Source organism: Micropterus salmoides, unplaced genomic scaffold (genome assembly GCF_014851395.1).
Source record: "Micropterus salmoides isolate LMB-PRFRI ecotype aquatic unplaced genomic scaffold, ASM1485139v1 Ms_hic_scaffold_4273, whole genome shotgun sequence".
NCBI lineage: Eukaryota > Metazoa > Chordata > Actinopteri > Centrarchiformes > Centrarchidae > Micropterus > Micropterus salmoides.
Genome location: NW_024043677.1, coordinates 690 through 24,488, shown reverse-complemented (window position 1 = coordinate 24,488; position 23,799 = coordinate 690). Strand labels below are relative to the sequence as shown.

At 41.8% G+C, this 23,799-nt stretch overlaps 1 protein-coding gene across 1 annotated transcript; it reads right to left on the bottom strand.

Moving 5' to 3' along the window:
- Positions 1-494: 494 nt before the first annotated feature.
- LOC119887707 (dynein heavy chain 7, axonemal-like) lies at positions 495-19,222 on the bottom strand. Its single transcript, XM_038698346.1, has 13 exons — positions 19,094-19,222; positions 16,850-16,942; positions 16,592-16,767; positions 16,213-16,374; positions 15,901-16,101; positions 15,514-15,675; positions 14,373-14,558; positions 13,294-13,431; positions 10,886-11,116; positions 9,033-9,185; positions 5,918-6,095; positions 5,061-5,164; positions 495-626 (listed from the first exon to the last, which is right to left on the bottom strand). Exons 3-13 carry the CDS (start codon positions 16,622-16,624, stop codon positions 495-497), a joined length of 1,680 nt encoding a protein of 559 aa, XP_038554274.1. The 5' UTR covers positions 16,625-16,767; positions 16,850-16,942; positions 19,094-19,222.
- Between the last annotated feature and the right edge of the window lie 4,577 nt (positions 19,223-23,799).

The window sequence follows — 23,799 nt, the reverse complement described above, 5'->3', positions numbered from 1 at the left end:
GTGAAGGCTCAGTGAACGATGCATATGAATAAAAAATGTACAAGGTGCAGCTGAGTTACTGTAGTAGCATGGCAGCTGGAAGAGCTGTTATAGCTCTGTGCATTATGGTAGGTTATCAGCGTGGTCTGAAAATATTTCGGCAGTTAGCCATCAAGCTTGTCTGAAACAATGTGCAACATGGTGAAATCAATTATCGCTAATAATACCGTTGTCTTATACACCAATGCACACACAGTAGTACTTCATTTATCCACAGTCAACCGAATCATCACAACACCAGTGCTATTGTTTCACAACAATACTGCCGTACGTGTCATTGTTATATTCAGTTAGATTTTTATGTACTGTATTAAAAAAAAAAAAAAGAGACCGTGTTTTCTTTTTCTTTTTAATTACACGTGTGTGTGAGATGAACAGAGACTAGGAGCTGAGCTGGCAGAGCAGTGCTACCCCTCGCCTGATCCAGTGTTCGGCCGGCACGTTGGAGTTGAGCGTCATGGCGATGACATAATTGGTGGAGTGGCCGGTGGTGGACAGGGTGCCACGCCGCTCGCTGGTCTTGTAGACAGGCGACAGTAACACATCCTCTCGGGAATGTCCTTCCGTTTGACGGGCTTCAGCCACATCTGACAGGGAGCGAGGAGGCAGAGGCGTTAGAGGGGGGCAGCTGGGGAGCGTCGGGGTCAGATGATGTGACTTTAATATTTTAGCTGTGGCTGCCTTCTTTACCCCCATCAGCTACTTTATCATTTAGGGGTTGTTTTCCATTCACAACATTTGACTAGTAGAATAATTAAACTGGCAAATGATGGACTGATTATGTGACAAATGTATGATGATGGCCGTGGTTGTTAAAAAAAGAAAAAGATCAGATTGTATCGAAGGTTCAAAGGTCAGGACAGAATGCTAAACATGAAACACAGTGGAAACTAAACTGGATCTCCATTTTTTTTTAATCTAAAAATTAACTTACAAATTAGAACTTTGGGGACATAAACTTATAAAACAATAGCATGAACAAAGAAGAGTCCCCTTGGGCTGTTAAGAAGTCTTGGTTGTGCAAAAGGGATAAACTGGGCCACTAAAAAAAAAAACACAACATCTTTAAAAAACAAAACAAAAACAGTTTGTTGAGTTGCAGCCAGAAAAGTATTCATCTGGTTCCATAATGGGCGCCTCTGCGAATATTTGCATTTCAAAGCCAGCCACAGCAGCCTCTGTTGTGGACCCCCCCCCCCCCCAATAAACACATTTTAATTAAGTTCTGCTCATGTCAAAAACTGATTCTGTTAATAACTTGCCCTGAAATGTCTGAATATTTAAAAAGTCAGTCTTGTGCATTATTCATAATCACTGGATCCATTGTGAAGAGGAGAGAACAGAGTGAGAAAAAGAGTCTAAAGAAGAAGGAAAACCTGATCAGTCCTCTCTCTCTGCCACCGGCACTCTGTTTCCATCACTCTGTCAGTCTGCTTTCATATACCATATCAAGCTCTGTTAATTAATAAAAGGATGAGAGAGCAAACGAGCTAGGCTTCCTGCAGGCAGAATGTAACAACAACAAAAAGTGCTGAAGCTGCTGCTCCGTATCAGGTCCAGAGAACAAGGAGCTGTGAACATCCTCCTGGGTGCAGCTGCAGCTACAGTATGGTGCTGATTGTTCACGTTCTCCTCGGAGACTCACAATATTGATCTCCAGTTTAAAAAAAAAACAAAACAGCCGTCTCGTGGTTTACAAGCTGAATAACGAAAGAATCTGCCCCATATTCATAATTTGATATTTCCTCTCTTTGGACACCCAGAGGGATTCACAGGAGCAGAATCAATAAACCTCCTCCCCTCAAACTTTATATGAGAATTGTTATGCAACAAGGATTTTTTAAAACCTGGAGGCCTGCGGTGTTTTTCAGCATACACTGCCAAGTGATCTCACACTAAGGCTTAACAGTTCCCCACCCTAACAACAGAGAAATCTCTGCATATTTTAACTTTCAGTAAATAACTAAACAAAAGTATCATCATGGCTGTTATCATCATACATCATTCAAGAGATGTTGGAGTGCCAAAATCATTTTGTAACTCAAATGGGGGATTCTTGGTTCCTCGAAGGAACTGCATGTTCAGTCAAGGTTCAAAGTTCAATCTTGAAAACAGAAGTTGACAACCTCACATTCAGGTCCATTTAGTAGCTGCTCCGGCACTTTGATGATATCACATCTTCACAGGCAGATGGAGTTTGCCTAGTTATCATGGAATATTCATATACATTTTTAAGCACTTTAAGGACTTAATAAAAGGTATGGTTAAAAGTTGAGTATAAAAAAACCTTCAACTTTAACCCCCCCCCCCCAAAAAAATCTCTGAACCTTTAAGCCAACGTGGAAGAGAAGTGACACGACTGAAAGCTCCAGAACAGCTACTAAATGGACATTGAGGTGAGGTTGTTTCGTCACCTGGATCTGTATTTGTAGCCTGGTCCCACACCTTTTAATCACCATCTGAAGTCCCATTCATTTTTCCCATAACCAATGCTACAGTTCTAGCACATCCTCTGTTCTGACTGAAAATGACGGTGGGATAGAGACATCACTCGCTGCGGACTGGCAAAAGAAAAAATAAAAGGGCTAACATTGACACGATGTCAGACTGAATGAATGAAGTGTCTTAATCTAAATATCTGTGTACAGTATAGCCCCTTTTCCACAGCAGGGTACCGGCTCGACTTGCTTCCACTCGCCTTCGTGAAAAAGTTGTACCTGTAGCTGCTTCCAGGTAATTTTTTTTCGTGTCACCTCTGTCGAGGTTCCAAGTGAGCTGAGGCGATACTAAAATGTGACGTGAAAACACAGCAGACTGCTGATTGGTCAGAGAGAATATTCACTATTCTCTGCGTCATCATTGCGCGCGCCAGACAAGAGGTCAGCAACAGGAAGTTTTATATTTGACAATTTTCATACTTTATTTCATCACTAAATCCACTTCTGAGAAGTTCTGAGGTGAGAAATCAACTGTGTAGATTTAGAATATGCCGGAACAAAAATGTGCTCCAAAGTTTTCGGAGTTGAGGAAGTGGCGACGGGAAGCCTGCGCGCCAAGCCGGCCGGCCGGCCGCTCACAGAGCCCTCTGCTCCCGCCGTCACACAGACCGCTGCAGCAACAACGGAAAACACAGCTGGAAGGTTTTCATACCGCTTATCTGTCTTTACATTCTGAGGAATGTTGAAACTTTTTAACTTAAATCAAGAGACAGCTGTTTGTGTGCCGCATTGAAAATTACAGTGGGTACGGAAAGTATTCAGACCCCTTTAAATTTTTCACTCTTTGTTTCATTGCAGCCATTTTCCAAAAATCAAAAAAGTTCATTTTATTTCTCAGTAATGTACACTCAGCACCCCATCTTGACAGAAAAAAACAGAAATGTAGAAATTTTTGCAAATTTATTAAAAAAGAAAAACTGAAATATCACATGGTCATAAGTATTCAGACCCTTTGCCGTGACACTCATATTTAACTCAGGTGCTGTCTATTTCTTCTGATCATCCTTAAGATGGTTCTACACCTTCATTTGAGTCCAGCTATGTTTGATTATACTGATTGGACTTGATTAGGAAAGCCACACACCTGTCTATATAAGACCTTACAGCTCACAGTGCATGTCAGAGCAAATGAGAATCATGAGGTCAAAGGAACTGCCTGAAGAGCTCAGAGACAAAATTGTGGCAAGGCACAGATCTGGCCAAGGTTACAAAAAAATTTCTGCTGCACTTAAGGTTCCTAAGAGCACAGTGGCCTCCATAATCCTCAAATGGAAGACGTTTGGGACGACCAGAACCCTTCCTAGAGCTGGCCGTCCGGCCAAACTGAGCTATCGGGGGAGAAGAGCCTTGGTGAGAGAGGTAAAGAAGAACCCAAAGGTCACTGTGGCTGAGCTCCAGAGATGCAGTCGGGAGATGGGAGAAAGTTGTAGTAAGTCAACCATCACTGCAGCAATCCACCAGTCGGGGCTTTATGGCAGAGTGGCCCGACGGAAGCCTCTCCTCAGTGCAAGACACATGAAAGCCCGCATGGAGTTTGCTAAAAACACCTGAAGGACTCCAAGATGGTGATAAATAAGATCCTCTGGTCTGATGAGACCAAGATAGAACGTTTTGGCCTTAATTCTAAGCGGTATGTGTGGAGAAAACCAGGCACTGCTCATCACCTGTCCAATACAGTCTCAACAGTGAAGCATGGTGGTGGCAGCGTCATGCTGTGGGGGTGTTTTTCAGCTGCAGGGACAGGACGACTGGTTGCAATCGAGGGAAAGATGAATGCGGCCAAGTACAGGGATATCCTGGACGAAAACCTTTTCCAGAGTGCTCTGGACCTCAGACTGGGCCGAAGGTTTACCTTCCAACAAGACAATGACCCTAAGCACACCGCTAAAATAACGAAGGAGTGGCTTCACAACAACTCCGTGGCTGTTCTTGAATGGCCCAGCCAGAGCCCTGACTTAAACCCAATTGAGCATCTCTGGAGAGACCTGAAAATGGCTGTCCACCAACGTTTACTATCCAACCTGACAGAACTGGAGAGGATCTGCAAGGAGGAATGGCAGAGGATACCCAAATCCAGATGTGAAAAACTTGTTGCATCTTTCCCAAAACGACTCATGGCTGTATTAGATCAAAAGGGTGCTTCTACTAAATACTGAGCAAAGGGTCTGAATACTTATGACCATGTGATATTTCAGTTTTTCTTTTTTAATAAATTTGCAAAAATTTCTACATTTCTGTTTTTTTCTCTCAAGATGGGGTGCTGAGTGTACATTACTGAGAAATAAAATGAACTTTTTTGATTTTTGGAAAATGGCTGCAATGAAACAAAGAGTGAAAAATTTAAAGGGGTCTGAATACTTTCCGTACCCACTGTACGTCACGGCAGTTTAGTGTGTCACTATGACGACCAGCTACATTACCGGCTACTATCTGCAATGGAAAACGGAGGACGGCCAAACCGAGTCGAGCTGAGCTGGTACCGGTAATGGAAAAACGGCATGTGTGTGTGTGTGTGCTACTCACCACAGGCATGGGGTCATGCAGCACTTTGGGGTAGGACTCAGCGAGAAGTTTGGTCTTTCTGTCCCAGCGGGCGCCATCAAGAAACAGCCCTCTAACGTACACACCTGAGTGTCGCACACAAACAGAGACAATTCAGAGGTACACGAGAGCTAGCTTAGCTTCGACCCTGCGACTACTCTGCGTGTCGCCTCTTCTAGCATCTGTAAAACTTGATGAATCTGAACTGACCTCTGTGCTGTTGTCATTAAGCATGTGAGCTGTCCTACTAACAGGGTGGGGAGAAAACAGGGTGAGATTTAGAGATAACTGACTGTTGGCATCCTGTCAGTATCACGCACTCCAATGCACACACGCTGTCGGATTTGTAGCTCGGCAGTGTAGGCTGTGTTAGTGTGATGGGGCCCCAGCTGGGGACTGATTGAGGGTGAGGCTTTCTGCTAGACTTTGACTGAGAATCTCAGTCTGTAGGCACAGCGAGGGGCTGACGCAGGCCTGCATGCAGATGAGAGGCAAGGAGGCTTTGCTTTAACTTACTTTCACACGTTACACTCTCTTATATTCAGGCAGCCTAATGTCAGTTTTCATCTGTTTGTTTCTTCTCTTCCACCTACTGCTTATTTCACTTTCCGCTTTGAAATGTCTTGTACACTTTTGAAACTCCTTCTGACTCCTTCCCTCTTCAAGTGATCTTCCTGCTGTACTTTTTCTACCTTCATTAAACGAGGAGATGATTTGCTGAATGAGCCATTTGATCCTAACAAAAGCTATCCTAACATCCTTCTACTATTAAACCACCGACCTTCTTCTCCCTAAACACACTCAGTCTATCTTCTCCCATAACACCGTTAGTATCCTACCATCCTCTGGAGGGTGTTTATATTCGTGGTCATCCAGGACCTCAAAGTCGAAGCCGAGCAAGTCAATAGGGACGGTGTGTTTCCTGGCATAGTTCTGCTGGCTGCCTGTGAGGAAAGCCTGGGTGAAGAAGAATCCTGATATCCAGAATACAGCAGGCGTACCCTGATCACACCAGTCCTGAAAACACAGCAGACATTTATAAGCAAAACCAGCCAGAACTCAGAGGACCCAGTGGCTTTCAGATGGGTTGAGATGGTTGGGGGTTCTTGGTTAGGTTTAGGTTACAACACACTTTTCTTTTACAGTTTTGCATTCATAGATGTATTTAATCAATGAAAAAGGAAAAACATACTTAAATTGCAAAATTGAACAACACTTCAACAGCATGTTAGCGTGCAAACATTTGCTAACTGGCACTGAATACAAAGTACAGATGTCTTTAGTTTTGCAGGTGTTTGGTCATAAAGAGCTTGACAAAGATGTAATTCCATCCGATGTTGAGATATTTCAGCCTGGACCAAAATGGTGGACCGAGAGTTCGAGAGTATTGCCATCCACTGATCCATACCACTAGCACGACTAAAACCAAATATGCTGTCAAACCTTACAATTGAACTAAATCACCCTCTTGGCAGCCGAAAAGGCAAGCCTTTTATGAGAAAAGCTGCGCAGCCCAGGACCCTCAGCAAACAAACAGGACAAACAGAGAGCTTTATATTCATAGATGCTGATAGTTAATCACTTCAGTCCATTAGGATTTAGCACTTTAATCCACACAACACAGCATGCGGATTAAAGTACCCAACCTGCCAATAACCATGCCAGATAGAGTCATTTTTTAAGTTTGGAGGAAGTAATTAAGCTCTATGTAAAATTTCTGAGTTTACTGTAATTATACTTTGGTTCACCAGAGAGAAAAGTAGAGTTTTGACAAAATTGGAAACTTGCTGTGTTCCTAATAGGGCTGACCCCCAATAGTGGAAGACTTGATGCTTTGATGGGCGGAGCCTGATTTGACTGTCAATCTCACAGTCAAAGCTTTGCAGCGAAACAACGATCACGCCATTTTGGCGATATGGGGGAGCTCAACGTCTGATTTTACATAGAACTACCAGTTTTCTCCCATTAAGTTAATATACAGCCTGTTACAATACACATTTCAACCTTTAATGCTGTAAAAAGACTAAAACTTTCAATAAATGGTTTTAAAATGCATGAATAAATCCAAATAAATCCCTCGCGGGACTTTTGGATAATTTACCACTGTTGATGAACCACACAAAGAATATTTTATGGTTTTTAAACAGCCGGCTACTTGAAATAAACCGGCGAGGAACCGCAACGTGCATGCAGTTGTCATAAACTTCCCTTTTTTTTTTGTATGTTCCATCTATCTATTGCCTGTTTATTCATAGTGAATGAAAATATGCTTGTTTCCTGTGTGGGATGAGAACAACAACATCAGTTTTTTCGCTGCGCGCTCAGTAGAAAATGCCCGAACACGTTTGCTGAGCTTAGTACAAAAAACTAGAAGGCTCACTATAGCTTGTGTATATTAAATATGCATAGTTAACCCATTGGAACTATTTATTATCTACCAAAAGCTGGACCTTTCACCTGTAACTGGAACTGTGTAAGATACATCTTTGTGTTCCTGTAAGCTAGGCTGAAATGTCGTGGGAAAATCAGCCCGGCGAACACACTGAGATGAAACTGGTGTTTTTCTTCTCAACAGCAAATAATCATGTTTTCTAAAATGTCAAGGCATTCTGTTAAGAAAGCGAGCTGTCTCAGATAAGCAACACCTGACTTTCCAGTTCACCCTGTGGGGAGTCATGGTGGACACACACACACACACACACACACACACACACACACTGTACATTCTTTTCCCTCCACTGATTAAGGATGAACAGGAGGAACAAAGTCTTTCTCCAGTGGAACTAGAAAGGGAAACATGAGAACTGACTGTTGGATGAACGTAAGTCATGTGTCTGCATGTGTTTCCCGTACTAACTCTGCCCATGAGTGAGAAACATAACTAGATCCACCCACCTCCTTTGTGTCTTGTATAACTCAAGTGTGACACAGCTTAAGGCAGAGGTTTGTTATGGCAGAAAATTGTTTCCTTTTACTTTTAATCTTTGCATGCTTTTATTATTGCTATCATTATTACTATTACTATTATTACTATCCTCTCCTCTCCTCGAATGTGCATTCAAGGAGAGGAGAGGATCTCTGTTCCCCAAAACATAGAAACCTAGACTGTGTAAATGATTATGCATCCCTTTGCTCGGGGCCAGATGCCCGAAGCTGCCCTAGGCGGCAGGTCGCTGGACCAGCTGTATATGTGTTATAGTACTTCTCTGTTTCTTCTCTTTTATTAATAAATTCTTCAAAGACAACTGTTTGTCGTAACTCAATTATTTGCTCAGTCCCTCACCAGTAATATACAATTTCCATGACAAGGTTCAGTTCACTGTAGAGGGCACAGCTTGCACTGATGCAACATTTTCATGTGATACAAGCTCCTCACCACTGAAACATGGTTCAGTCTATGACAAGGAGCACTATGGTACTTCTGGAGGCTTGTGGTGGCCCAACACCTTGCTAAGACATTTAATGTTAGTTTTTATTTTAATCTCTGTATCTGTGTTAAGTAGCTCAACGTTGGTGAAGTATCCTTATCCTAAACAAAGAATAAATCTGTTTGTGCGGTTCAGTGTGTAATATTTCTGAGGATCTATCGACAGAAATGCAATATAAGATCCATAACTATGTTTTCAGTGGTGTGTAAAGACCTTACATAATAAACCATTATGTAACCATGGTTCATAAGTCACTAGATGCCACTAAATCTTACACACTGAACCTTTAAGAAGTGTTTTCCATGTGTATGCTGACTGTTAGGTATTTGCCTTTCAGTGGAGGAGTGACCGTGGTGATATGTCTGCACTAATCTGGCTCTGCTATAAGAGTGATTATGAGATTACGGATTATTTTCCGTCTCATTTCTGTTTCTTTCATTTTTATTTGTACCCTGCCTTATTTCTCCAACATACTTCTTTCATTTTTCAGCATCTTGTTGTGAATTTTCACGGCAGGTTTCAGTACCTGTAAGAACCTGAGTCGCTCCAGGAAGTCATTGACGTAGCTTCCCAGCGGTTTGAGGCTGGGGTAGGACTTCTTCATCCACATGCCTGGGATACGGCCCTTCAAGATGCTGCTGACCACCTCCTCCAGCTCCGCAGACATCACCTCCAGCCCCTGCACATGAACGCACAAACTAACTGATTAACATCTTCTCTACTTGAAAAATGGGAGGTGGTTTGAGCCCTGTTCTAACGCTGAATCAAATGTGAGAGAAATTCAAGCTAGTCACTCAAAAATGTCTCTTAGGAGATAGGTGACAGACAGCCACATAATGGGAACTCTTGCCGCTCAGCAGGGGGGCCTTTGATCCCAGTCTGAAAGACGATGTGCTCATTCCCCTTCCTGACCCTTTTTGCTCTCTCCAATTCAACCCCTTGAGACTGGTGCATCTCAGAAGAAGCGGAAATGTGTATAAAGTTTGTTTATTAAACGGTATAAAGACACACGTGTGTGTTCAAGCACGTTTTTTTTGTGAATGTGGTGTAATTAGAAGTGCAAGGCACAACATATTCAAGCACATATATTCAGATGATGTTCTTTAGTTCGCAACACTGAACTAAATAATTCTATGAACTAAATAATTACAGCCTGACTAGTCTAATGCAGTGTAATTACAGGCTATGTCCTGACGTGTGAAATCTCCAAACTTTTGGAAATTCAAAGTCAGTTAATTTCTTTCACTGAGGATGTTTTGACCTGCCTCAGTAGATGCATTCACTTCTTCAAGTGCAGGCTTGGGTTTTTATGAAATTGTACAAAGGCTTTATCATAGCTGTATTTTGGATCTTAACTGTCAAGGGTTTTAGCACATCACATGCAGCAGTTGGGGTTACTGCCAACTACTGCAGCACCCTCCTTCTTGTTTTTTTTAATGGATCCGATTACAGCAAAACCACAACTCGAGTGTCAAACCAATTACTTGCTAACATGCTAAACTAAGATTTTGAACATGGCAAACATTTTACCTGTTAATAATCAGCATGCTAACGGGAGCATGTTGACATTTAGCTCAAAGCACCGCTGTGCCGAATTACAGTCTCAAAGAGCCGCTAGCATGGCTGTAGATTACACTGTACAGTCTAGGCAAATCTAAGTGGTATGAATACACAACGGCATCCCAGAACTGGAGATACTGTATTTAAGGGTGTGAGCACAGTCCTTTTCTATGCTACAGAGGAATAGAGCACCAAGAGAAGGTCAAGAGCACTAGTTACTGATTTAGAGATTTACATGGCTGCTGTACTCCTGTCATTCATTCAAGGTCAACATTTCATTTTCTCTACAGCTCATTGCTTTATACCTTTCCCGAGTGCATAATCTAACTAATTGCAGGTAAGACACAAAATACAGAAACATACTGTACATATAGATTCATAGTTAATATGCACAAATTGCCCCTAAACTTTCACATTTACAACCCAAGTGTTGAAAAAAGACAATTATGGTGTTAGATTAGTGCATTTGGAGTGTTGTACTGAATGCATACAGCATCTGATTTCTGAAGATGTATTACCCGCATTCCCCCTGTAATCATTCAGCAGAGGTGTGCCTCCTCTAGTGAAATATTGCTCTCACTGCACACAAATGTAAAATCAATGATGATTCATCATTTGGCCTCGCTGTTTATCTAAAACAAACAAATTTGGAGTAATTACAATGCATTTGGCCATATACTGTGCAATAATTATCCATAATAACAATCCCTGTGAATGGGATCAGGACTGAGTTCAAAACCAAACAACATCTAGTCCTTACTGCTAACATGAACTTTTCTTTTACACCTAATCCCATCTCTACCAGCTCCTCCTGCGTACCTTTATGGCCTTCTGAATGTTGACACAGGAGCGTCGGATGGTGCAGAGCAGGTTGTTGAAGCGGCCCATCTCCTGCACCAGCACTGTGTTCATGCTCTGATTGTAGCTGGTGGGAAAGCGCCTCATCACTGCCTCCAAGTCAAAGTCTCCAGGCAGCTTGCTCAGGATGTCAGCTGCCACATCAAAGACCATGTCATCGGAGGATTTGGCATCTCCGCCCGAAGAGCGGGACTGATCAGAGACACACACAGCGACAGAGGACGGATGAGAAGGGGAGGCAGGACTTGTGGCTCGGATAGCTTTGACAGTTCATCATTTTCTGGGAAAATGATCTTTTGCCGTCTTTGACTTGTCAAATTATGTATTCCCTTTTTAGGAGTATTTTGCATTGGTGCTATTTTGATCCTGAAAAGGCCCTGATTTTAAGAGGTTCTGACTTCTGATTTGACTTTGCTTATATTTCATCATCTTTGTGCCAGATTGATTTAGATTCATGCTTCTAAAAGGGCACAAAATGAAAAACAATATCACAGTCATATGATTTACCTCTTTATTTTTACTACCCTAGATATTTCTCAGGCTAACCTACAGCTACCACTGTAACACCTCAGATGATGAGATCCTAAGCATAAATTCCCTTGAATCCCTCTACGAACAAACACACACACACACACACACACACACACACACACACACACGCACACAGATAAGATGGAAGGCTTCACATCATTTCCCCCAATTTGTCTCATACAGAAAAATGACACAACCTTATCAACAATTATAATAATCATTCATGCTGATAATCATTCACTCTAATTTGTGATCCTTCCACTTTCCTCTCAGTCCAACTTGCACCATTTACCTATTTGATGCTCAGTAACTAGCCCAGCGGTAATGGATAATCATTGGCTAATAGCATTGGTGTTACAGTACGGGAATGACAAATAGCTGTTTCATTCCATTTGAAGCGGCTCCCTGTTTATCGGTCATTGAGACTGATGAGAGCGTATTAGATGCTAATAAAGTCCACACATGACTGAAGCCATTATTAATCTTGTTGAAAGGAGTTTATATGAATAAATGTCAGACTCCATTGATCTCTAATTTTAACTTGAAGCGGCAATGCCTGTTAAAATAACTTTGTTTGCTGTCAACTATTTGTTTGTAGTGAGCCAGGTCTGTACCTGTCTAAATAAGCGTTTGGTGTTTATGACAGCATACAGTATGTGTTCTGTATATTGGTAGCTTAAATCAGACAATAAAAATGTATAGGATGCATGCAGAGTATGTTAAAGCGTGCACATATGACACTCTGGTTCTATATTTAGTTTACTTGCAGTATTAAGTTTAATTCCCACAGGAATTTAAATAAGTTTTGGCACAGTGAGATGTATTTGCTAAGTGAGAGGCACTGCTCTGTATCCTAAAATAAATAAATGGATACGCAGATAAATAAATATCCCTTTCCACTTTGCAGGAGAAGCCATACTTTTTGTCTTCGTGTAGGTCTTGATGTGAAATCTCTTATATTTGATTTGTAGCCAACATTGACTGGAGCTGGGAAGTGGTAAGATATAATTCTGAACAAGTGAACCTACTCTACAGAGCAGAGATATAATGATGTGGGATCACACAGCTCCGCCAAAGCCACTGTGAGTCACACTGTGCCTTTGCAGTGCCAAAGGACGACAACCTAATAAGAGGGATTTTTTTCTGTTCTTTGAGAAGTCTCTCAACAAACAACTAAAATATTTATTTATATTTTTTCTCTTTAATTAATGTTGCATAGCACATTTTAATGGATGGCAATAAATATTTAATGCTGACATGGATAAGTTGGTAGAAACTCGGGGAGAAGCATATTGATGTTGTGAGACAGTATTTCAGTGTCTCGATGCATGTGTTTTAATTTGTGTACTTCAGTTGTTTTGTGTGTATGTGCATGTGATGCACTGGCTGAGTAGTGGTTTTCCAACTGAGCATCTGGGATGTTGGCCAAAAGGGGGCGGATTGGTTTGGGAAGCGACCCAGGGCTGCTGGCACTGAAAATCAGCGAACTTCACCTGTACCCATGCCAGGCCACAGAGCTATTTCGTGTCTGATATTTCTTGCCCAATTTTATAGTCAAAAAAACCCATGTTCATTTAATGGTATGATAACGAATTCAGGATCACATTGCCCTCTGTCTTCAGTATTATAATGACATTAATATTTAGGAAATCTTAGTTACAATGGCTCAAAGGAAATACTTGACATGATGAGGTTTGAGCATCCAAAGATGAATGTAAACAGTTTGATATTTTTTCAATGTGTGTGTGTTTAAGCACTTGTACATGCGTGTTAATTAGTTCCTGACTGACAGCTAATCAATACGATAGCTGGTGTTTCACCGGTCCATGTGGGTTTACCTGTGTAAGCAAGATGCTGTCAAACAGCAGTTGTGTTTCAGCCTGATCCTTGGTGATATCTGCGTTGGCGTTCATGCCAAAAATCTCCGGCGACGGGTTGAGAGGCAGCGACTTGGTATATTCTATGTAGCTATTGTACTGCAACAGAGATGCAGAAAACAGAGGGAGAGGAGAGGAGTGAAGTAAGAGGACAATTTTTAACGCAACATCAGGAAACATCTCGAGTAATAACACGCATTGAAAAACAAGTCAGCTCCTTAGATTGCTGACATTTATTATAATGACTATGTAAATGTGACTTCATGAATAAAAGATGTGGTTGGAGGGGGGGCGCAGCACTGGAGAACAAAATGCCAAATAAAATTGAGCGCACCATAGATTGCACTTGTGTTAACAAATATATCAACCCTCACTGATGGTGGCTGCCTGCTGTGCCTTGTTACACACATTTTGTCTCCTAATGACTTTTTAAAGGTAGCTCAACAACAGTGCTAAGCAACTGTGAGTCCTCTAATATGCTTAGTTTAAAAACAAACACATTAAAGTGAGTTTAACTTTTCTTGAGTTTTTAAGGCAAAGATACTTCCAGCACCTCCTGGTAACTGATGGGTACAAGCCAAGGAACTATTTCAGTTTTGCTGTCCTAACTAAAGGAATGCCACATTGTTGGAAGATATATAAATAAAAGACTTTTGATAATAAGATTTAAATAAGATGCTGCATAACATATTCAAGGCTGCAGTGTACTATATTTTAAAAAGGTCAGACTATGTTGAATACAATGAAAACAGAGTATGTGAATATTTAGGTGAGTGTAGAATAAGTACCTGCATATCTTAGATGATAAAGTAAAAAACAGCCCCCTGCTTTGTATCTAAAAACAGACTTTGCCCAACTCTATGCCAAAATACTGTACTAATTTCCCCTGGTAATAACATGTGGAATTTTGTAATCTCTTTAAATCTTCTATGCATCCTTTGTGTTTACAGCCAAATCTAAGCTAAAAAAAATCCTTCTTGATGCTAAACCTGGTGATTGCAATGATTTATAGCACTTTTGTGGGATTTTCTGTTTCTTACATCTCCTTCATCTGGTGCATAGTAGAGCCCGCTGGGATCAAACTTGTAGTCCCGGTCCTCGATGAGCTTTGAGGTGTAGAAAATAGAGAGGATTGTGCGCAGGGTCCGTCTGTCCCAGTCATCTGTCACGCGGCCTCCATAGTTACACTCACCAGTCATGTAGCGGAGGGCATCAAACGGCACTTCCTGCAGCAAACAAAGGGTGCATTTTAAACTGGAACCTAAGAATAACCATGTATTATGGTTGAATGTTTTAAGAGCAGGTGAGCATTGAGAAATGCAGGTTGTCAAATGTGTGTGCAATCTTAGTTGTGTTGTGTGTATGTTCTTCAAAACCTGGCTGAAATTCACTTTACGACCTTGACTTGCAATGGAAACTGACGTAATAGGAGGTGAAAGGGTGGGGTTGTGGCCATTGTGGCATTTTCTGGAGGAGGAATTCACTTACAAATTCAGTGGGCGACACTTGGTAACATGATGAAAATGTCACTCTGTCCAAAAGACACCCTCAGTAGTTTATTGAGAACTGGAAATGGTGGAATGCTGGAGTGCTATCGGTTTGTAGAAAAATGTCAAGAGGGTTTTTGAATATGGCTGATGAAAGCAGATACTTGAGAGAAGAGGAACGCACTTCTAAAAGCCAGAATTTCTATTATGGCCTTAGATGCTGAATAGTGTGCATCTGCAAGTGACAGTCAGAGTATTATTTTGTGCCAAAGATATATAGTACGTTCATGTATGTGTATGCAAAGTGTATATATATATATATATATATATATATATATATATATATATATATATATATATATTATATATATATATATATTCTACATTTTATTCTAATGCACTTTACATTTAAGAAAAACCTCAAAGTGCTACAGGTAAGATCATAAAAGCAAGGTAAAAACATCAGTGTAAAATACAGATAAATAGTGCAATAGTCCTTTTTTAAAAGTCTCAATAGTCTGTATGTATGACAGAACAATGCTGTGGTAGTATACACCTGCCTGCATCCCTCACTGCATGGAATTTAGTACTTGGGGAAACTTGATAGTGTCAACTGAGTTACAGGAAAATCATAATTCATGAAAGAAATATAAAAAAGCATCCATGAAAGGAAAGACATTTTAAAAACAACTACCTGGTACTGCTCCAGGAACATGTGCAGCTGCTGTACTGAGATCCGGAGGTCGGTCTCATTGAACTCATACGGAATGTTCCAGCCTAAAGGTCCAAACTTCCTCCTCTCCTGGGTCAGGGCGTGGAAGAAACACAGGCCGTACAGCAGTTTCTTGAACACAGCCTGAGAGGTGGATAAGCATAAATGGAAGTGCGGCCTTAGAAAAATAATTAGATCAATAGTGGTGGTCGTTTAGTATTTCAACAGCTCAAACAAACACACTCTGAAATGCACAGCTGAGGTGATAAAAGACACAAAGGAGCTTAGGACACCCACTGATGTAGGCATGATAGATATGCAACAGCAAGGCACCTGGATACACACAGAGAATTGCACGCACACACTGACCGGCTTGCTGCAGCTGGCAAAAAACTCTGGGTCAGAGATGGGGTCCATTAAGAAGGAACGTGCAATATTGGCGCGAAGGCCCTTCGGAGCCTCATTGGTCATCTTCACTCCATTCTGAAGCACCGCCACGGGGAAAGTGGGAGACGGGTAGCTAGTCAGCCAGAGCCTGAAGTCTGGGTGAGTAGTGTCTGGGTTCAGCTCCTGCTCACAGCCATAAAGAAAAAAAAATTAATGTATTAGAAGACATGTGTTTGCACTGTTCCCATCTGTTGTATAGAAAGTGTGTGTGTGTGTGTGTGTGCGTCTTCTGACCTCACAGACTCGCTCCAGTGTTGACATCCACGATGTGGCTAAGTGGCAGTTCTGCAGAACCACCCAGGTGCCCTCTTTAATGCCTGTCTCAATCATATGCATAGCGATAGGACCCTGGCCTTGTCCCAGAGACAGGGAGGTCAGCTTGTTACCCGTAAAGCCCTAAGGGATCAGAACAGCAGTGCATATATACACACACACACACACACACACACTTATGTAGCTGCTGTTTGAACGGGAAGGAGACAAAATACTTTTCAGTGTGTATAACACCTGTGTGGGAGTCTGGGAAACCTAGAGGATTCAATTTCTCCTTTCATTTTGAGTTTGCACACACAGCAGGCTTCAAAGCTGCTGAATTTCCCAGGTGTTTCCATACCTTTTCATCTCCGAACTTGAGCAGTGCAGCCATGGGGTCTGAGCCCGGGGAGAGGATGAAGATGAGGGGGCACAACAGTGGCTATCAACGAAGGCCTTACTCAGGTTGAAGGGTGGCGCTTCGATGAAGGGACGACCCAAACTGTTGCAAACAAATTCCTGTACCATGGGAATAACCTGGGAGACACATAAATGGAATGTGTATTCTGTGTCCTTTTAACCTGACGTAATTTGCCGACTGTTCCAACTCAGTACTGACCTTGTCTGGTCTGAGACAGCGGATCACCAGCATCCTCTGAAACTGGCTTAGCCTCTCCTGCCACTCATCAGGGAAGGGAGTTTGATGGGGGTTCTGCAGATGTGCACAACACAACCCATACTAAATTCACACAGCACATATATATCTAGGAGTAACTTCAGATTCCACACTGGATAGAAGATCCTGTAGTAACGGGTTGAACAAAATAAAAAACGCCTAAGTCATGAAGTGTGGTTTTTATAGGTACCAGAGGAATACCTGAAAAAGCAACACAGATGACAAAATTACATTTTTTAATGCCGTTAAGAATGAGGAAATTCATCAGGTCACCTTCAAGAAACATGCAGCTAAATGCCTTTTTGTCAACTTTCCTTGGAGAGGACAAGGGACGTTCTGGGGTGGGGTTGCATTGTATCGAGCTGTTGCAAGATTAAGCAATGTAATTAAGCAAAAAGAGGGGTAATCTGTAATGTGAATAGGGAGGACAGTAATGCGTACCAGGAGCTAGATAAATATGTATGAAAAAGCAAAGACTGTGGAAGAGCGGAAGGGAAAGATGTGGGGGAACAGAAAAGCCACTGGGTACTGGGTCAGAGCAATATGTTTGATTCATTCGTAGAACAAGTGTTCCAGAGGAAGTGAGCAATGGTAGCGGGAACTTTTGGAATTATTTTCCCCAGGCTGTTTGTGGAGATACTTCTGGCTATGTGTGTTGGCAGGTGCTCTGAGACGGATTCACCTATTTAGGGTCTCCTGGGGCTCCTCTTTGTGTACAGGGGTGTGTTAGTGCGTGTGAGCCTGAGTGCTTGTGCGCTTGATTGAACAGCTGTTCTTGCGTCGAGATTGAATAAATGTGAATTCCACAACGGAACAAACTAGATTTAATTAGATAGAAGTGTTGTGGCTGATTCTGTTGATTATAAATCAAAGATGGTGTGTGTGTGTATGTGTGTGACAGCAAAGAGACAAGCATGTGTGCCGCACACATGTTTGTGGGCACCACACGTTGATTAAACAGCTGTTCTTGTGTCTAGATTGCATGGATGTGACTAGCACAACAGGAACAAAAAAGATTTAATTAGATAAAACTTCAATTTTAGAGTCTTTACAATTCAAAGACGGGGGAGGGAGCATGTGTGCATCATCTACACCTGACAGGCAAATTACTTACCTCCCACTTTCTTTCTTCCCTCTCCCCTTTTACTACATTTAAACTAATAAAACTCAGTTATTTGACATAAGTTATAAGTTAAACCGTTAAATCTGGATCACTGAATCAGTGAATACTTACAAGATAGAGTAACAACTGATTTAAACAGTATGTAGTAGGCATGTTATTGTTAATATACGGTGTGTATTTATTAACATTATCTAACAGAAAAAGAATAGTATGAAACAGTGTGTGAAATTTGAGCATATATAGCGGTACACTGAATGGAGGGGCTGCTGCTAATTCAGCCACAGTGCAGTTAGTTGGGAGTGTTAAGGGATCCCACTGGCTACCCAGCTGAGCTGCAGCGTGGGCGAAGCTGGCCTGCACTTGCTCCATTTCTCGTCCGACCTCACTAACACCGTTTTGCTGAGGTTTGACTGCATTCCACTCAAACAATGTCTTTACCTCTGTATACTTAAATTCTGCAATATTGTATTTTTGGAAAGAGATGTTTGCTCTATACTTAACTTACTTGGTCCGACATTATCTGATTGGGCACACTTTGAAAGATTGGCTGCAAAAAGGGTTACATTTTGAATTATTTGAACTTTGAAGTAAATCAAGCCGAACAGCCAGAGCGGCACTCATACAAGGTTTGCCCTCTCTTCACAGGCAAATAATTGCTCAAGTTTGGTGTCAAGCAGTTCTGCCTAGGACTGTGTGTTTAAGGCCTTAGTGTCCAGATCCACTGTTTGTTGACAAAATCTCTGGAAAAACCCTAAATATCTTTACCATTTGCTCTATAGACTTTGCTCCTGTGGCACCTTCACAATTAAATCTGCTGGTGGTCTTAGAGGCAGAAGACTCTGTAAATGTGATTTGTTATTTTGTGGTTTAACATTGTGTTGTGCTAAATGTGACACAGTCTAAACTGCTAACCACAACACATTTATAGTTTCTTCAACAGAACACCAGCCATGCCCGCCATAGTAATGTGCATATTGACTAAATTTGCCTTGCATCACAGAAACATATACAACACCCACAGACAGAGCCCCACCAGACCAGCCTGTCAGCTTCATGACACTCACTGGGCTGTCGTAGACCTTCTTCCACTCATTCCTGAGGCGAGCCATGTCTTGACGCAGACCTTTGAAATGAGCCATCTCATCCAAGCGGCAAGTCTCATCCCAAGACTTTTTGGGGAGCCAGATGCAGGGATTTGATAGGGGTTGTCCAGGCCCACACCGCCCGTCAGAAGGAAGCGCCACTCGCCCTCATCCACCTATGACATGAATTACCGTCATGCAGCTACTGAAGTGTTAACACAGTGGAGTTGTTGAACCTGAATTTGTGATTTGAAGGTTGACCATCTGGGAGATTATCTTGGAATAAAAATACTATGCAAATTGAAACAACAACAACATACAGAAAATCTATAGCAATCACAAAGAGCACTGATTGCGTGTACATGTGTGCAGCCTTTGTATATTCCTACCAGCTTGTTGTGCATGAGCAGATTGACACTGAGGCAGAAGGAAAAGAGCAGCTTATCCTTCTCAAACAGCGAGCGACACACATTGACATATAGTGTGTAGGTAAAGTGGTCTCTCAGGATCTGTAGTCTGAAGAAGATACATGTGCTAACACTTTAATAATCTTGTTCCAAACCAAACAGAAACACAACAAGTTCACAACCTCACCCACACTCATCCCTATTACTAGTCTTACATTCCTTTTGTTTTTAACAGTTTACAATGTTTTTTCAATCATATTTGGTTAGTGCATTTGCCAGCCCTGCTTACCTCTGCTGCAAGTCGTCGCTCTTGTCTGAGTTGTCAATGGAGCTGATGAAGAGGTTAATAAACCAGGTGAGGAGTACTGGTACATGGGCTCAATGTTAGCCAAGTCAGCAATGGAGAAGAACAAGATGGCTGAATGCACGGCGATGGGAGTGTAGCCCATGCGGGTCTCATCAATCTTCTGCTCTGTCTTCTCAGCCACAGCCTGCTTCTCAGTGATCTCATTGGCTAGCACTTTGGAGCAGGAGAGGATTTTGACGGCCGTCTCGTCCTCCAGGATGTTGCCCTCAGAAGAGGAGAGCACCTCTAAGATTTTGTCCTCAATCTCCTTCAGTTGTCTGACAAAAAAGGAAGGATTTAACATGTCTTCAGTTTCCACTTTGAGGAAGGAGAAATTTTATTTGATTAGTTGAAATTATTCTGCTCGAGTCTGGTGGTGTACTGTACTTTTGTTTCTCTGCTCCCTGCAGGATGAGAGCCTGTTTCTCTTCCTCCAGATCAGGCCTTTCCCGAGCCCCACAATGCCCAGCAGCTGGTCCTGGATGCCCTCTGGGGTGATCATGAAGTTCAGAAGGGTCACCTACAGCCAGCACAGAGGATGTAATACATAGAGTACAGAATACAGGCACAAACATGTACAAATAAGTGTGTGCGTATAGGTTAGGTGATGGGGGTGTCTTGCCCCCCTTGCTCTCGGACATTTAACTGAGGTACTTTACAGTATGGCGTTGATTATCTTGGCTCCAGAGCTGTTCCCCCAAGACCTCCTATCCAATCAATTCCAATAACCACTCTACCCTTGGCAAGGTACAGGTAGGATGCATTTACTGTTTTTTCTTTTCTGTGAAGTGTTACAGCTAAAAGTGAAGAAGTGGTTTTTACCACAGCCTTAGTCATCCTGCTCTGCATTACCCGGAGGTTAAAGCCTATATCTGCTATCTACTCCCTGCCTAATAAAACGAGTGCACTTCTCCGGGGCCTAATTCATTTCTATTGATGCTGCGGACCTACTCAGCTGGTGGTAAAAACTCAGAGCCCACATAAATCTCCCATTGTCCTTTTCACACTACACCCTCCTTCTTCGCTTCCCTTCGTCCCTCGAGCTCCTTAAGGGCTGGTATACTAGATACTTGCCCACTTGTATTTGCAAGTATTGCATTTCAAATAGGGCTTAATGGGAAAAATGGAAGCATCATAGTGTGTAGGCAAAAAAAGGGGGAAAAAGAAGGACTGAGCCAGTTGTGAAAAATGAGTTGAATCTATCTAATAGCTGGCCATAAAGAGCGGGGCCCCTGCAAATAGATGCTTGAAATGTGATCTTCAGTAATGCTTTCCAACCCCTTGCTTCTCTGTAATGCAATTTCCTTTAATGCTCCTTACTTGGATTTTTTTTTTCTCTGGAGACTGTATTCCGTTGGGGAGGTGGTATCAGAGAACGATGATTCACTGTGTTGCTGGGGTAAAAACCTGCTGCTATTCGAGTGATATGAGGCACTAGCTGGGAACCAACAAGGAAAAATAGGGCTCCTCTTTCTGTAGTGAAAAAAAGTTGTCTTTTGGAAGGAAGATCTAAAATAATTATTCAGTGTAAGGAACAACTTCCTACTGAGCTCTGTGAGGCTGAAGTAACATATTCACAATGACGTTAACGCTAAGGTTAGCTAGTGATTAGTAGGGATCATGATTATCATGTTAACCAACTTAGTTTAGTGGCTCAGCATGCGAAGATGTCTGAGGAATGTCTGTATTATTGGATGTATATGGTAATGAACCAAAGTATATTATAATAAAGTAAGTTTGACTTGATGAAGGTGCTACATTAAAGTTAATGGGTCACCAAAGTTATAATGACTTCACTGAGGGGGACATAAATGGCAGATTTTATATAGTGGGACACATGAATGTTCATGAATTTTCTGACAATCCATGACATACTTGTTAACATATTTCAGTCTGGACCAAGGTGATTGACCGATGACCAACACTGCCAACGGAAAATACAGTACCCCGCATTGCAGTTACACTTCAGCAATAATGAACTGTATTGTGAAAGTCAGTTCTATCATTTGGATTTAATCTATGGGATAACAAACAAACTAGGTGACTGTTGCTATAAGTTGTGATGAAAATAATATTTTAAGATACAGAGGAGTGCAGATGTCTGTGTTGGTTTCTGTGAGACCCTGTATTCTATTACTCCCTTCTGTTTTGGCAGCAGCTCTGTTGTGGAAGATACATATCCTTAGCTACGGTGGGACTGAAGGGTACCAACTCCATCTGTGTGGAAGGGGTGGATAGAGGAGGCATGGAGGATTGCACAGGGCTCATTACAACAACACTGACACCAGCTGCAAACAGCTCAGGCATGTGGCTACTGTCAGGAAATACTCGGATTACGCCGTCTTGACTAGAGGTGTGTGCAGGCTCATGTCTGCCTGTCTGGCTACGTTTGTTTGTGTGTGACTGGTGGGGTGTGGATGGAGGTTACAATGGTGGGCAGTGACGGGACTTCATTAAATCTCTAACACGCAAGCACATTTTGTGAGGACCAGGTCTTTTGTTTGTCGCAACTTTATGGAATGAATACAAAAAAGTTTCTAATGTTACCATTGAATACAATACACAATGCTTCCAGTATGTAATTTAAGTATTAGAATCACTGTTGTTTTCCATGTCATAATAAATGTGCTTCTTGTGTGAAGTGAGCGAAAGTGTACTGGGACACTGAAAAATAGAAATGCCTGAGGCAGTTTCCCACTACAGTACCTTGACGGAGGTCTCAGGAGGCAGGTAGTGTGGGTTACGTAGCTTGGTATGATGTAGAAGCGAAAGTCAGGAGCTATTCAATGGTAGAGTCTCCCAGGCGGATAAATGGCCCCACCTGTTAAAAGTCTGTCTCAGCAGCAGAGGCTCCAGGATAGGGTCCAGCTCCTCACCGACATTTCCAGCAGCACTGAAAAAAATGTTCAATCTTCATCATATCTCTATCTAGGAGAGGCTGACTTTACAGGACTTAACTGTGTAAGGATACTTACACATTTATAAACAATCTCATACGGGAGCTGTCAAGTTCAACCACTATGTTCTGTTGACAAACTCACCTCCACCTCAACAGTTGAGCCATTAGCACCTTTTAACAAATTTTGGCAGCCGGAATACACAAAGCATTTATCCCCACTTCACCTAAATCTTTGCATCACTGCAGGTTCAAGGTCTCTTTAGAATAAAGGTTAAAGTATGTTACTTACTGACACTTTACAATAAAATTTACTTTTTAGCTTAGTTTAGTTTGGGTCTTCCAGAGTCCAGGTTAATGACAAAGCGTGATCTTGCTTTGGTGTACTGGCTCCAGGGTCTATGACAGCTTCCATTAGCATCAGGTCCGCTAATAATGTATTAAACAATGTGTTTTCATTCAGCAACTAATAGAATTTCTGTCTTAAGTGGTCAGTATTCTCCTGTTATTGTGTAGTTCTTCCTGCACTGACACTTTGTGCATCTTGCTTTAATTAGGGTAGAAGTTTGCTAAATATGAAATATTGGTTATTAAATATGTTTACTCGAGCTGTAGGAGAACTTTCAATACAATAAAAACAGCTCATACTCCATCTATAAACTTAAAAGTTGTATTCATCCTTAGTTTTTAAGTATGACACACCTAATGCAGTACATTGTGCAGTACATTGCAAAACTTTAAGAGCAAAAATCTGTCACTCTACAATGAACTTCCATTGCATCCCAAGAAACTCCATGTATGTGTGTATGCACACATGCGCAATACCAGAAAATCAGTGAAGCAATTACCAGTTACAAATGCCTTATTCCATGACATCATAATTAACAAGTATGATAATGCTTTTCTCATGTTAAGAACGTTAGCCATCTATAATTGACATTGTGCCTTGAGGTGGTAACTAACTTTTGCTGATAAACTTCTCTCACCGGATATGGAAACAAATCAGGTCAACCTTCTCCAAATTGCCTTGCAGCATCAT